Source organism: Hakea prostrata, chromosome 9 (genome assembly GCF_041222555.1).
Source record: "Hakea prostrata isolate BN-2017 chromosome 9, UWA_Hpros_2, whole genome shotgun sequence".
In the NCBI taxonomy this organism is placed as follows: Eukaryota; Viridiplantae; Streptophyta; class Magnoliopsida; order Proteales; family Proteaceae; genus Hakea; species Hakea prostrata.
The window spans coordinates 8,989,414-9,002,538 of NC_142608.1; the positions used below are offsets into that span (position 1 = coordinate 8,989,414).

Consider the following 13,125-nt stretch of genomic DNA (forward strand, 5'->3'; position numbering starts at 1 on the left):
TTTTTTAGATCCTAGGAAGACCCACGGGGAAAATGAATAACATGCCCGTTTCGTTATTATTACCTTCTTTCTTTATGTCAAAGACCAGAAGCGGTCACATTTTATTCATGAAATGGGTTGGATTGGTATTATTTTGGATACGCCAAAATCATTTTATCAGATCGAATGTACTTATTCGATCTAAGAAGGACCTTGTGTCAGAATTGAGGAACTAACTTCGGGATTGGGCACAGATGGAAAGATCTTTTAGAAGCACATATTCCTCCGGGGGGGGGGGCGAGGAATATTGAAAAGATTTCTTCCATTTTATCCAAAGGCACCAATCTATTATGTCGTAAGAACTTCCAGCGGGTTAAAGTATGCTCACCGATCCCCCCCGATTCAAGTCGTCGTTGCGTCTTTGACCGGAAACTACTTTCCCTATTGAAAAACCACTACAAGCCACTCATTTTTGGCTCGGAGTGGCAAATTGCATTGAGTTCTACACACTAAAAAAAATCGACTTTTGGTTGATTGGAAGAGAGAAAACGTTGGATCTCCAAGTTTTTGGAATGCTCCAAATTCTACTTGAGCATCCAAATCTGGGTCAATCCCAGGAAAAACGTCTCGGTTGGCTGGTGCAGGCTTTCGGGTTAGGTCGTCACTCTATTCATCCAAACGCTCAAAGCGTTGGGAACGTTTGTGGGTCGCGCCAGTCCCTATCTTTTGTTCTTCTAGTCGTGCTCAGCTCGACCTAACGTGATGAGGGAGTCATCGCCAATCACATCACCGACCAATCCTTACCAAAGGAGGAAATAGAATCGAAGGCTTACAGCGCCTTATTTCCTTCCCGTTGATTCCCCCCGCCAATCAAGCTGCACTTCCTTCTAACAAGCGGCGCCACGTGTCAACTTTTGATGGCTCATCCGCATAGCCGCGAACAAAAATCCAAATGTCTCACGGTGCGACATACCCTAACATTGTCTTCAACTTTGCAGATCAGGGGTTGTCAATGTAGTTAACAAGATCCGCAGCTCTAGACGAATCCTTCTTGGTACATGATGCGTCCAAAATCTACTCAGTCTTGAGATACTTGAAAAATCACCTACAAAACAGTGTTAGACGTGGGTCCGGGGGCTACCTCTTATTATTGGTCATTGGATTCATTCATGATCTTTCTTAGTGGCTATCCGATTGTAGGGTTTTACCCCTTTCTTCGGGGGCGAAAGCGGTTTCCTCTTTTGGCACGATTTTCCCCCCATATCAATGGTAGTTTCCATTATTGACACGATTGTTCACTCCTCATAGTGTTAGTAACCGTTTATAAGTCAATCACATATCCCGAATTCTTCCGAGTCACATTCATCCTTGGAACCGCAAGGTTCCTTTTTAATGATTCAACCAAGTGTCCGAACCCGACCATGGTTAAGCCGTCTTCGACTGGAGTCAAAGACTGAACCAAAGGTAGACCCGGTTCGGTATAAATTTTCCCGTATCGGTACATAAGTCCACTTTTGCTGAATATTTAAGTAACTGATGCAGTAGTGTGAAGCAGTAATCTTTACACAACTTGACAGAAGGCAACAGTGGTGCCAATTGTCTAGCCTCTCACGCTGCAAAAAAACTCTTGCTCTTTAATTTTTTTTCTTTTTCTTTCCCCTTTAATTTGTTATCCTATGCTTATAGACAACTTAGGTTGTAAATTTGCTTGTGGTTTAATTCTAAATAAGCATTTTTTTTCACCAAAAAAGAAAAGCTTGCATTGTTGGAAGTAGATAGTTCACTTTCAAGAGAAAATTTCTCACCCCATCTGCCAGCACCTTATTCACAAAATCTCTCCTACCAGAAGTAATAGTTTTTCCTTCTTTTGGAATTGGTGATTTTGTATATATTGGGGGTGAACACTATTACATGTACCATCAATAAGAGTCAAACACCCTGACCTCTTCACTAAGAGGCGTTGTTCACTGTTAATTGAGTCAACCCTTTATTGGTAATGTATGGCAGTGCTTTACCTCTGATACCAAGGAGATTTAGATTCTTGACCTCATCCTATGAAACGTTAGTGTTTGACATTTGAGCTACCTTGCATTACCCAAAAACATTAACCCTATTGTCTCTTTTTTTCTCCTTTTTAGTTTTGAATGCAAAAAATAATCCCTCATAATAACTTTTGATGCAAATTACATATAAACCCCCAAATCTATGATTAATTACATCTATTATTCTTGAAAAAAATCAATTACAAATACCTCTTTACTGTCAAGTAATAAAGCTAAATGATAATATTAACATCAAAAGGTATTTGTAATTGATTTCTTTTTAGGGGTAGTAGATGTAATTGATTGCAAATCTAAGGAGTCTATATATAATTTGCTCTACTGTTATCTAATATGAAAAATATCATCTGCCATTGTTGAATAATGCCACCATGATGGGACCATCCCCCATAGAACTGTTCCTCCCAAGTCCCACCCCACCTCTTGCAAACTGAGTCTGATTCCTCTACTCTTAAGGGTAGATGATGACACTATCTTAATCCCATAATTATATATTTAGGGGAAAGGTCCACCTTGTTAGTGTTTAGAAATGGTTTCATCGCCTAAATGTGTGGTGGAAGGGGCATTAGAATAGTAATATCGTTTAAGACCCCCACCCTTGAGGGTTGAGGATCAGATTCTCACAAACCGCACCTCCACCCCTCCTGATCTATTCCCAAGTCTCGCTTCCCCTACTCTTCTTGCTACACATCTTGTGAACTGTTTAAGGTTTCAAACCCAACTACAATTAACAGGAATCTAGATACTAGCCCTGCAACCCCAATCACATCAATAAAATTTTCTAATGCCCAATTAGTGTACCAAAAAAAATTGGAGGTAGATAAGGCTAGGAATTTCTTTTTAATAGAAACAGGCAGAAAAAAGAAAAAAACACTAGCAAATATATAAATCATTTACTTTTCACATATAAGAAAATCAGTTTACATATAAATTTCGTGGATTGGAAAAGGTAAAATAAGAAAAACATAAATTAAGCATCGTTACCAAATATTTTATGAGAAATTTTCAAATAGTTTCTTTCACTTTCTTTCACTTTAAAGTAATTGAGGAAGGGAACACATCGTTTTACCCAAAGGGGGAGGTGATCTAGACTCTGCAAATTTCTTGCTATCTGGGTTTAAGCTGGACTATGGTCAAACCGGCAAGCCCAGCTGAGCTTCACCTTTGGCTGGGGTAGCCGTAGTCCTACTACTAATATCCAGCCCTTCTAAATACTAAATACGAACTCATCCCAGTGACAAAATATAGGATGTCTAATAAAAGCAGAAATAATGAAAATGGTGAGATTGTTATTCCTTCCTTCAAACGACCAGCTAAGTTGTGATCAAATTTCAGGAACTATTGATTTATGTAACCACAGAAAGATTTCTCTTGAAGTTAATTAATTTTCAGAAAATTGCACACCAGGTAATGTTGTAGAACAACATATAGGTATCTGAGTCTGGAAAATTGATTTGATTGACTTCCTTCAGAGTTGGGTACCAAATAACCTGAAATCGTCTGCAAACCTTTTCTGGTTGAAGCTAGAAAGGAAAACATCAAAGATAATGAACTTCAGTGATTTCCTTACATACCCCACCTCATTGTTACAGGAATGTAAATAAATGGCAAAACGTTTCGTGGTTAAATCAACAAATCATCATTCAACATGTTAGAAAAGACTAAAAAAAGAAACTATACTTCAAAATGGTTTCCACATATCCAAAATTACTCAGGACATAAGAGTGAAGAGTGAAGAATATCAGAGCACTTCAAGCTCTAAATGCGTATTAGTAACATAAGCATTGTCAGTCAAAGAAGAAAACATCTGAACAGTAAGGACTTGGGATCAAAAGCCACTCAAGACAACTGATCACTAGGACTCTGAAAGTGAATCCATGTATGGTTATGCCCATGTCCTCCTCTCAAGAGAAAACTGCAAAGGAATTCAACTGATTTACAGAGTATATACAGATTTTTTTGCTGAGCAGCAGAAATCTCATCGAAAGTGGATCCTCTGAGCAGCATCCATGTTGCTTTTATATCCACTTTTGGTTTTTGGCTGTTGAAGACAGGTCAATTATAATCAAAATAGAGTAAGGTAACAAGGAAATTTACAGAATCCTTAGATAATCCAACAAAAAGCATGTAATGGACCAAAATTTGTAGAAATGGATCAGGTGCTACTATTCTGCTTCTGCAATGCAGCAATTTTTTTCTTTAACATCTCATCCAAGAGAAGACGAAATCAGATTATCGGTTTCTAGCTTGCAATAGGAAAATAAGAATGTTTTCCATTTCATATTGTTAATCAAGACCTCATGGTTAATTCATCCTATCACAATGGCCCAGGAAGATCCTGGCTGTTCATTTTTCTTATGGTGTAAATGTGAGCTCTCCTCAGATTAAATGTTTACTTCTAAAAGAAAGTATGGGACCAGCCTCGACCGACACACATAAGGACATTTATTCCATAATGCAGGTAATCCAGTTCTCAATATGTTATGTATAGTAAAAACCTACAACATAAGTGTAACATCAATGTCACTGTTATAGTACAGATTTTCTTCATAGCTTTTCACAAATTATATCTCTGTTTGCACCGTAAAATTTTATTTTAATAATTAACCTGAGATGCTTTCACTGTAACATCAATGTCCAAACTGTACTTTCTGGCTGCCCTCAGTTATCAAAGATTTGCTCATTTTGATTCTCATCTTCGTTTTTCTTACAACTTTATTAGTGTGTTATTATCAATGGTATCTTCTTTAAATCTAGGTTTTCTTTTTCCAGCTATAATTTGTTGTCAGAATTGCTTTTTCTTTACTATGATGCATTTAAAAAGAGTTTATGACTCATTACACACTTCTCAACTTAAAAAGCACTTATGAGACATGAAACCAAGTTGCTGTTATGTGTAATACTAGGTATTCTTTCAAAACTGAAGCACTCTGTCAACAGGGAGATTTTCTATAAACTAACTTGTCCTGAAACTCAATGGAAAATATGATAAAACATAATGAAAATTATAACATATATATACCTTGATATGACACGATTCCATTACACTCTTTACTTTTGCCATTTGATTTGATGGTTTCCGACCTGGAATGCCACCAGTGTCATTTTCTTTGCCACTGGGGATCTGACCCAAGACCACTCTAGCATTCACATTCCTGGTGCCTGCCACCCTGTTGGACTTTCTGGTGCCTGCCATCTCTTTATCTTTTATCCTAACATTCGAGGATTCTTGTATCTTACCAAGCTGCAATGTGTAGGCTCAGTTTGACAGGTCGTATTTTCATATCATGGTGATAGAGCTTTCTTAATGAATTTTGAAACATCTTACCTTGATATCCGATAATGCCATGACATTCTTTTCTTTCATAGTTTGCCTAATTGGTTTCTGACCTGGAATGCCTCCAGTTGCATTTTCTTTCCCACTGGAGAATTGACCCAATACCTTGCTTCCTCTGGCATCTGCATTGCTGCCACCCACCCTATTAGACCTTCTGGTGCCCGCCATCTCTACAGCCTTCATGTTGGAGGATTCCTGTACCTTACCAAGCTGCAATGCATTTGTAGGCTCAGTTTGACATAGAACCTGCAACGACAACAGGTCAGATTTATCTATTATGACTAAAAGCTTTTATTTTCCAATGATTTTTTTGCAACTTCTTACCCTCGAACTTTGGTTGGTGGACTTTCTATCTAGGGCTTTCACTCCAAGTTGGGAACTAGATGTCAGGTCTGCATTTTGGATTCCAGATGTTTTAGAGACATACGAAGCCTTCTGCTTTGGGTACTTGGCAACTTGACCAAAGCCGATAATTTTTCTGCTTTCTGGTGTTGTATAAATGTTGAGCACAGCTGAGAGAGATGTGTCCTTGAGATCAAACCTAGGGTTCATAGATGAACCTACACTTGATGAATTACTTGAAGATGAGTTACGACCATTTAATTGTTTTCCATGGTTACCACTGGGATTGCTTGAAGATGATACATTTCCATTTGAGTGTTTGATCTCCACCCTAGATGGCTGTCTTGTAACACCAGTCCTTGTAAGCCTAATCCTCCGTTCACCCAAAAAGAACCCATTTGTCAAACCAGAAGTTTGATGTAATCTTTCTGAAGTATCATGTGATGGTTGTTGATTATTTTCTGTTAGAGTGCTCATTCCAAAATTTGAAGAGCCATTTGAATAACCTGAAGTTCTTGTTGAATTGCTCTCACCTGTAACACTTGATTTCACAAGTAAACTACTTTTTGTATCTCTAGAAGTAGACATAGTGGTGGAGTAGGATCTCATTGAGGATGACGAACTGATAGGGCAAATCAAACTTTTTTTCTTGGTGACAGTGCCTTTCTGAGTTCCAAATTTGTATTCAGATATCCGTCTCTTGTACGGATCCCTTGACCATCTGAGACATTTTCTGTCCCAAATTCCCAATGGGATGCTTCTTGTTCAGAGAAACAGCATTATTACTCTCTTTCCATTTTCTGCTCCTGTAATCTTTACCCCTTGATCTTGACACAGAAGCCGGCAGCATGGGAGAATAAGACCCAAGCAACTCTGAGTTTGAGTTTCTGTTCCCTTTGGAAAGAGAAGATGCACACATCAGTTCGTGGGATGAGCACAGATGGAACCTGAAAATTAGCACATTGGTAGGACATTAATCATTCACAACAATCCGTGAGCTAATTAGACCTCTGAAAAAGAAGGTTATAAGGTGCATACGGATGGGCTACTTGGAACCATGCATCATGACTGCAAAGTAACATGAGAACGAGATCAGCTTCTAGATGTGGTAAAATTTAACCGGATATATAGATGTTAGAAGAGAAACCCAGTAAGTAGTTCAACTAAAACTTACATATCCAGGTCTACTGATTTCGTCTCTGACGTTAGGTCTACCCACATCGGTGCTTCGATTTCTTCCTGAAGTAGAACCAAGCAAGAGGAAATTTAAGGTCACTTACATCCAGATGTGAAAGATAACCCGGACAATCTGGAAATGCTAATAGCAGATGACCATTGAAAACAACAGAGAATATGGTTCTGAACAAATACAGGCAAAGCATAGAAATCTTACGACAAAGCCAATGCAAATTCATACAAGAAGACATGTCAAATTCGCAGCAGAGAAGGAAAAGGAACCGAATAAAGGAAGAAAAAGAACGATAACCCAAATCAAGAAAAGCTTGAGAGCAGGAAAGAAAAGAAAATCCACACTACAGGATCCAGTAACCTACATTTTCCAGAAACAACCCAGAAATCCAATAAAAAGCATTTCAGAAAACCAAAATACGAATAAATTTCTCAAAAAGCTAGAAACCCTGATGTTCCAAGCACTTTCACAAGAACAATATATAAGAATCCGGAAACCATTAACCATATCGGAAACTCAATGATGAAAAAAACCTTCAGGAGGGTAAAGAATGAATTTACCAGAAAATCCCAGTGATCGATGGGTTCAGAGATTTTCATGCGAGACCCAACTCCATTGGTGGCACCCTTTCTGTTCTGAAATCCTCCCCCATTTGCAGAAGAAAGATTGGCTTTTGGTTTCCTCAAAACCATCTCGCCTCTTTTGCTTTATTAACTGAATCTTTAAAAACCAAACCCTTTTCAAGAAGCTTTGAATCGATCCCTTGAGAGAATACAGAAAGTGATTGACTTACCCATCTCCGAGATTTTTCAGTCTTGCTCTTGCTTGAACTCACACGGTGAACAAGAACGTTTACTGAGATTTACTGTGTGGCTTGTGATACGCGAGTTCCTTTTCTTCTTAATCAAGAGCGTTCATCATGTACTTGTTTGAAGATTCTATGTAAATGGTGAAGCTGCAACCAACGTGTAGAGAAAATGTCGGATGATGATTGGCTTGGTCCCAGTAGTGAGGCGGGACCCACGTTTCGTTTGTTAGACTTAGATGAACTCACTTGTACGTCCTCTTGGCACGTACGCTGAACAACTGTGCTGGAATAGTAGTAAAGATCACTACCCATTATTCCCATCTGACGGTCAAGGCACTTGTAATGTCCTAGGCTTGGCTGGATCATATCATTTCATCGGAGGTAGTGCTACTGCTACACTTATTTTTTCGACCGTTGGAACGATTCAAATTTTTTACCAGAGAAAGGAATAATTTAAACTTGACCGAATCACAACTCTACACATGAACCGATTTAACCCAATCAAAACTGAACCCATTCCACTGTTTGTTTGCAAATGTGAGGTGGAGAGAAAAAAATATGTGGGTCTCATGCCTAGTGGGGGCAAAGGAGAAACAAATGGAAAAAAAAAAAGGATATTGCAAAAAAATTTAAAAAGTGAGTCCCATTTTTTAGTTTTTTACATTTTTTCACAAAATTTGTAGAGTTTTGAAAATGAATAGATGGAAAAGTAGGTCTATGTGAGCTTTTCTATCTCTATCAACCAAACAAATACACTTTTGGAATTTAATAGATTTCAAATTTGTTTTTACCCATTTTTTTCCACGCTACTTTTATTCCAGCAAAAAAGGCAGATCATTAGTATAAGCTAATGTTAGCTCCTTGTGATAAATTATGTCTAGGTCCCTAACTAATTAAGAGTGTCCTCCATCTTTAAATTTTTAGATTATTAATATATATTATATGACTAAAATACCCTCAACATCTTATTATATCAATCATATAGGTGGGTGAAGGAGGAAGCCTTTCATTCATCTTCTTCCTTCACCCTTGCAAGAACCATTCCCCAAAAACCACCATACCATAAACCACCTCAAAGGCAACCCATGTCGTAAAAGAAGGTTAAAAAGTGGCTTGCCCATGGTACGAAGAAGGTTAAAAAATCACAGATAAAGCATTTTGCAGATAGCCTTTCTTTATTGCCCCAAACTTCATGTTTCTGTAAACCAGGAATGGAGACAGATCACCGGTTTAGATGCAATGTGAATGCCAAAGCTAAGCTAACGAGGAGATTATCTTATCCAAGTATATCGTAGAACCTTCCACACTAGAAGAATTAAGAGAGTCCTTCCACAATTTACAGTAGCGTATAGAAGAATATATTATTAAAATATTAATAAAATATTCTACATAAGGTGGGCTTCATTGATTGAATTATCATTTGAATTTGTTTTTTTATTTGGTCTAATATGAGAAATATATGGTTACTAAAACTCTTATATAGACAGGCTAATGTGAGTTGATAGGGAGCTATTAGATCTTGATAGACGATCTAATGAGTATGCCTATACACATGTTGCTAAGTCCTTCTTCTAAATCTTAATGAATCACATTATTTTCTAAACATAAAGCGTTAGTTCAAAGAGGTTATTCCATCGAGCTAGTAAATAGAAATGAGTACAGAGGATAAGATCAACTACAGGTTTGTTTTTCGTGGGAGATTAAAGAAAATATTTCATTACATTGTGTATCCAATGGATTCCAAAGCAGGTATGTTTCATTATCTTGTATTGTTAATTAATTTGGGGCGATTATGTGGTAGTTTGACCGGGTCAACGAGTCGGACTTGACTAGTAACCTGATGGGGAGTCAGTCAACCCGATAGGCCGTCAACGGTCTAACCGCATTAATCAGTTCGGCTTGGTTTGTTTATATCGTACAAGCTTGACCTTTGGTTTAGTTATTTTACCCGACCTGATTTTGTGATTCAGAGAGTCGACCAACTAATCGTGTACGTATCCAAAGTCCAAAACGGCAACCCAACTTTCAAAAGAAGAGGAAAAAAACTACTCTTAAGTTCCCTAGCACATCTTTCCTTTTTCTTTCCTCCACTCTCTACTAAGCCTTGACTTGCACCAAGATTGACACCCTGAGTGCGCTGTTGCACCTTTCTGCAATATGTGTTCCTCTTCCTTCCTATATCCCCTGTTTCTCTTCTTTTTCGAATCAAACCCCTTTGTTCTTTGAGGATAACCGATCCTCCTTCAACTAATTTTCCTCTGGGGAATGCCAGTAATGGAGATACCACTACAGTAATGAAGCACACTAGGTAGGGTTGAGCAGGTAGGATTGAGAAATTAACGAGCTTCTGTAGGGTTGAATTTGTGACTCCTTTCAGCTACAGTGACAATCAACCACCGCCTTTAATCCTCTATTTTTCAAATTCAAGCTATAGTTCGTGTTGCACCACATTTACTCCCACATTTTGATGTCCCTCAGTGTAGCCTGTATACAGTTAGTGGTTAAAAATCCTTTTTGCTTTTGAGACTAATGCGTCCAAAATATGCTCAGCCCTTATCACTAAAGAATGACCTGCAAAACAATCATCAGATGTGGCCCGATTGTGGGGGTCGGGAGTCCACCTCCGATGGCTAAGTCAGTTAATGAACTGATCACGAAAGGCTCTGGCTAATTGTAGAGCTATAAGTATGAATACAATTACTGGGAATACGATTTAATTACCTTCTTCGTGCATAGGTTATGATTTATATAGTGTGTACCTTCTAATCTCGTCCGTTGAACTCGATCGAGTCTTCTTTTGGCAACCATCAGATCTTGACGGTTAGACCCATTAGTGGGGTGATGGATAACTTCCCTTGATGACACTATCGTTTGCTGCGGGTGTGGCAGTTATCCAAGTTTGCAAGATCGTCTGCTCCCGTGAGTGCTGATAACCGTCTCCTGACGGGTTATCCATCTTGAGAATCTCGGACTCGTACTTGCACTTGCCTGCTGATTGTGTAAGGTTTCTTCCTTAGCACGTTATCTTCAAACCCGATTCGCACAAACCTAAGTCGGTCAGTTCGTCCCCGACCGGGGTCAAGGGTTGAACCAAGAATGGGCCCGGTTCGACGATATTTTCCCCGTCTCAGAGACATACTTTCTTGCCTTTGTTTTTGTCTCTTTTTCAAGTGTCTTCAATTACCACACTACTATATTGCATATATTTTCAGTAAAGTTAAAAATATGTGGATGGTCCTTTATGGCTTAAAAGATATAATTACTTTTATGATTTGGTACTTAAGGCTCTATATGATGAGATTAAATTTTAGTATTATTTCCAGGCCAATATAAAATTGTGCACATAAATGTCAAAATATTTTCAACAAGTTTTCCAATTGTTTTCTTAAAAAATAAAGAGAGTTTTGTTTTACTTGAGTGTATCATAATCAATATAGCCTAAGTAGGACAATGTTAGAATATTAATAAAATATTCCACATAACATGGGCTTAGTTGATTGTGTTACATTTTGATTTGGTTTCTTTACTTGATCTGATATGGGTAATATATGTAAAACTCTTATATGGACTAGCTAGTGTTGACTAATAGGGACTGTTATGATCAGGTCTGTTCGACCATAATTCGCCTAGTCGAGCCGGAAATCGTACTCAAATTGGCTAGGCCAAAACGGAGTGATCGGACCGGTGATAATATCTAACGTCATTTTACCGAACATAACCAATACTATACTGAGTTCAAGTCTGTATGGGACTCTAGTAGTATTCTCCAAGCCAGACTCAATTAACAAGGAAGAGGATAAATCCTGATACAACTCTATAACAGGAAATCCTCTTTGTACTCAAATCATGAAGAACTATATAAAGATGTATATTGGTCATTGAAAGGTAGGTACTTTTGAGTTATTAGAGAGATTGAGTTTGCTTTCTTTATTTGTCTGAACTAATTTGTTCATCGGAGAAGAAACTCGACCACCCCGGTCGAGTAGGTTTTTGCAGGTTCACGCATTGGATCAAGGAGGACTGAATTCTGCATCAACAAGGATTGTCAAATTTATGAACAATTTAATGAGTTTTGCCTATATAGAGGATGCTAGGTCCCTCCGTTAAAGTCTAAACCCTAATAAATCATATTATTCGATGCACATAAAGTGTTAATTCAGAGAGATTGTTTCATCGAGCCAGTGAATATAGAAGACTCTAGAGGATAAGATCCTAGTATCAAGTTAGTCATAAAATCAACTACAAGTTTTTCTTCTTGGGAGATTAAAGAAAAAATTCATCTGCATTCCATTTCCAATGGATTCTAAAGAAAGTATGTTTCATCATCTTGTATTATTATTTTAAGGTGTTTTTTATCAATTTATTTGCTCTTGGCTAGATTTGATCTTACATATTTTCCTCTGAGACTGCTTTAACTCGTGTTGCTACCCAATTTTGATTAAACCGCTCAATCTACTATCATAATAGAAATTCTAGCCCCTGTTAATGTTATCAAGAGGTGCCTCCTACGATATGGTTTGATTAATTATGGTTTATGTTGGATCCGGCACATTAGCTGTGGGTCCCAGAGCTTTTACAAAATCAAAGGGAAACAAACAAAAAAGGGTTTTCAGTTTTTGAAGACAGTAGAGTGCCCACACAAGAGAGAAAAAAAAATTCATAGAGAAGAGAGAGCAAAAATTGGAAAACGAAGAAGAAAGGGTTTTTCTTGGTCTTCTCCGGCAAATTCGATGGTGAGATGTCCCTGGAACGAGGTGAAATTTGAAGGGAATGATCGCGATATTTGGTGCTTTATATGCAATGGCTAGAATATCATTTTACCACAGTTTTTTGAGGAAGCCATTTCATTAACTTTTCTTCATGCTCTTATGAGTTGCATATTTATTTATTTATTATGTGTTTGTGTTATTCTAGTGTTTTCTAGAATGATATTAGATTAGATATCCATTATTATTATTTTTTTTGGTGATTGTGAAAGTTTTGGTGGACTCCGAAAATAGTTTCGTGCCTTTTTTTCTTCGTGGGTTTTTCTATGTTAAAAAATCTTGTGTGTATATGGTTTGTTTGTTGAATATTTGATTTAGTGTTGTCCATCTTTTCCTCCACAACCACGATTACCATCACCATCAACATCCTATTGCTACCTCTTCCAGTAGAGATGATTCTATTCAAGGTAAATTCATTACGGGAGAAGGTGATGCGGTGATGGAGACGAGAAGGAAAGGGGATAGACGATGATTGAAAAGGGGGTGGAGTAGTAGTGGTTGTGGCTTTTTTTTTTTATTCTTTCTCTTCTTTTACTTAATGTTGTTTCCACCTGTGTGGTTTCAGGCAATGGTTCTAGCAGTGGCTTGCATGAAGGAAGATGGGGTGAAGGGGTTAATACAATAGGGTATTTGGGGTATTTCAA

The 13,125-nt window shown here is 37.9% G+C and overlaps 1 protein-coding gene across 2 annotated transcripts; it reads right to left on the reverse strand.

The window, feature by feature from the left end:
- Positions 1-3,464: 3,464 nt before the first annotated feature.
- Positions 3,465-7,779, reverse strand: LOC149004524 (uncharacterized). Of its 2 annotated transcripts, none has more exons than XM_089135605.1 (7): positions 7,468-7,779; positions 6,893-6,957; positions 6,757-6,786; positions 5,701-6,665; positions 5,368-5,586; positions 5,062-5,283; positions 3,465-4,080 (listed from the first exon to the last, which is right to left on the reverse strand). In XM_089135605.1, exons 4-7 carry the CDS (start codon positions 6,325-6,327, stop codon positions 4,018-4,020), a joined length of 1,131 nt encoding a protein of 376 aa, XP_088991731.1. In that variant the 5' UTR covers positions 6,328-6,665; positions 6,757-6,786; positions 6,893-6,957; positions 7,468-7,779; the 3' UTR covers positions 3,465-4,017. The 2 variants fall into 2 exon arrangements, with proteins under 2 accessions (XP_088991731.1, XP_088991730.1); XM_089135604.1 differs by having other exon boundaries at positions 3,466-4,080; positions 5,368-5,622.
- Between the last annotated feature and the right edge of the window lie 5,346 nt (positions 7,780-13,125).

Excerpts from the sequence above, each read along its gene's own strand:
- LOC149004524 (XM_089135604.1), bottom strand. The coding sequence starts at position 6,327 with ATGAGATCCTACTCCACCACTATGTCTACTTCTAGAGATACAAAAAGT. Across the intron at positions 5,623-5,700 it reads CCACCAACCAAAGTTCGAGG|GTTCTATGTCAAACTGAGCC; the intron begins GTAAGAAGTTGC and ends TTGTCGTTGCAG. Across the intron at positions 5,284-5,367 it reads TGGCATTATCGGATATCAAG|CTTGGTAAGATACAAGAATC; the intron begins GTAAGATGTTTC and ends TACACATTGCAG.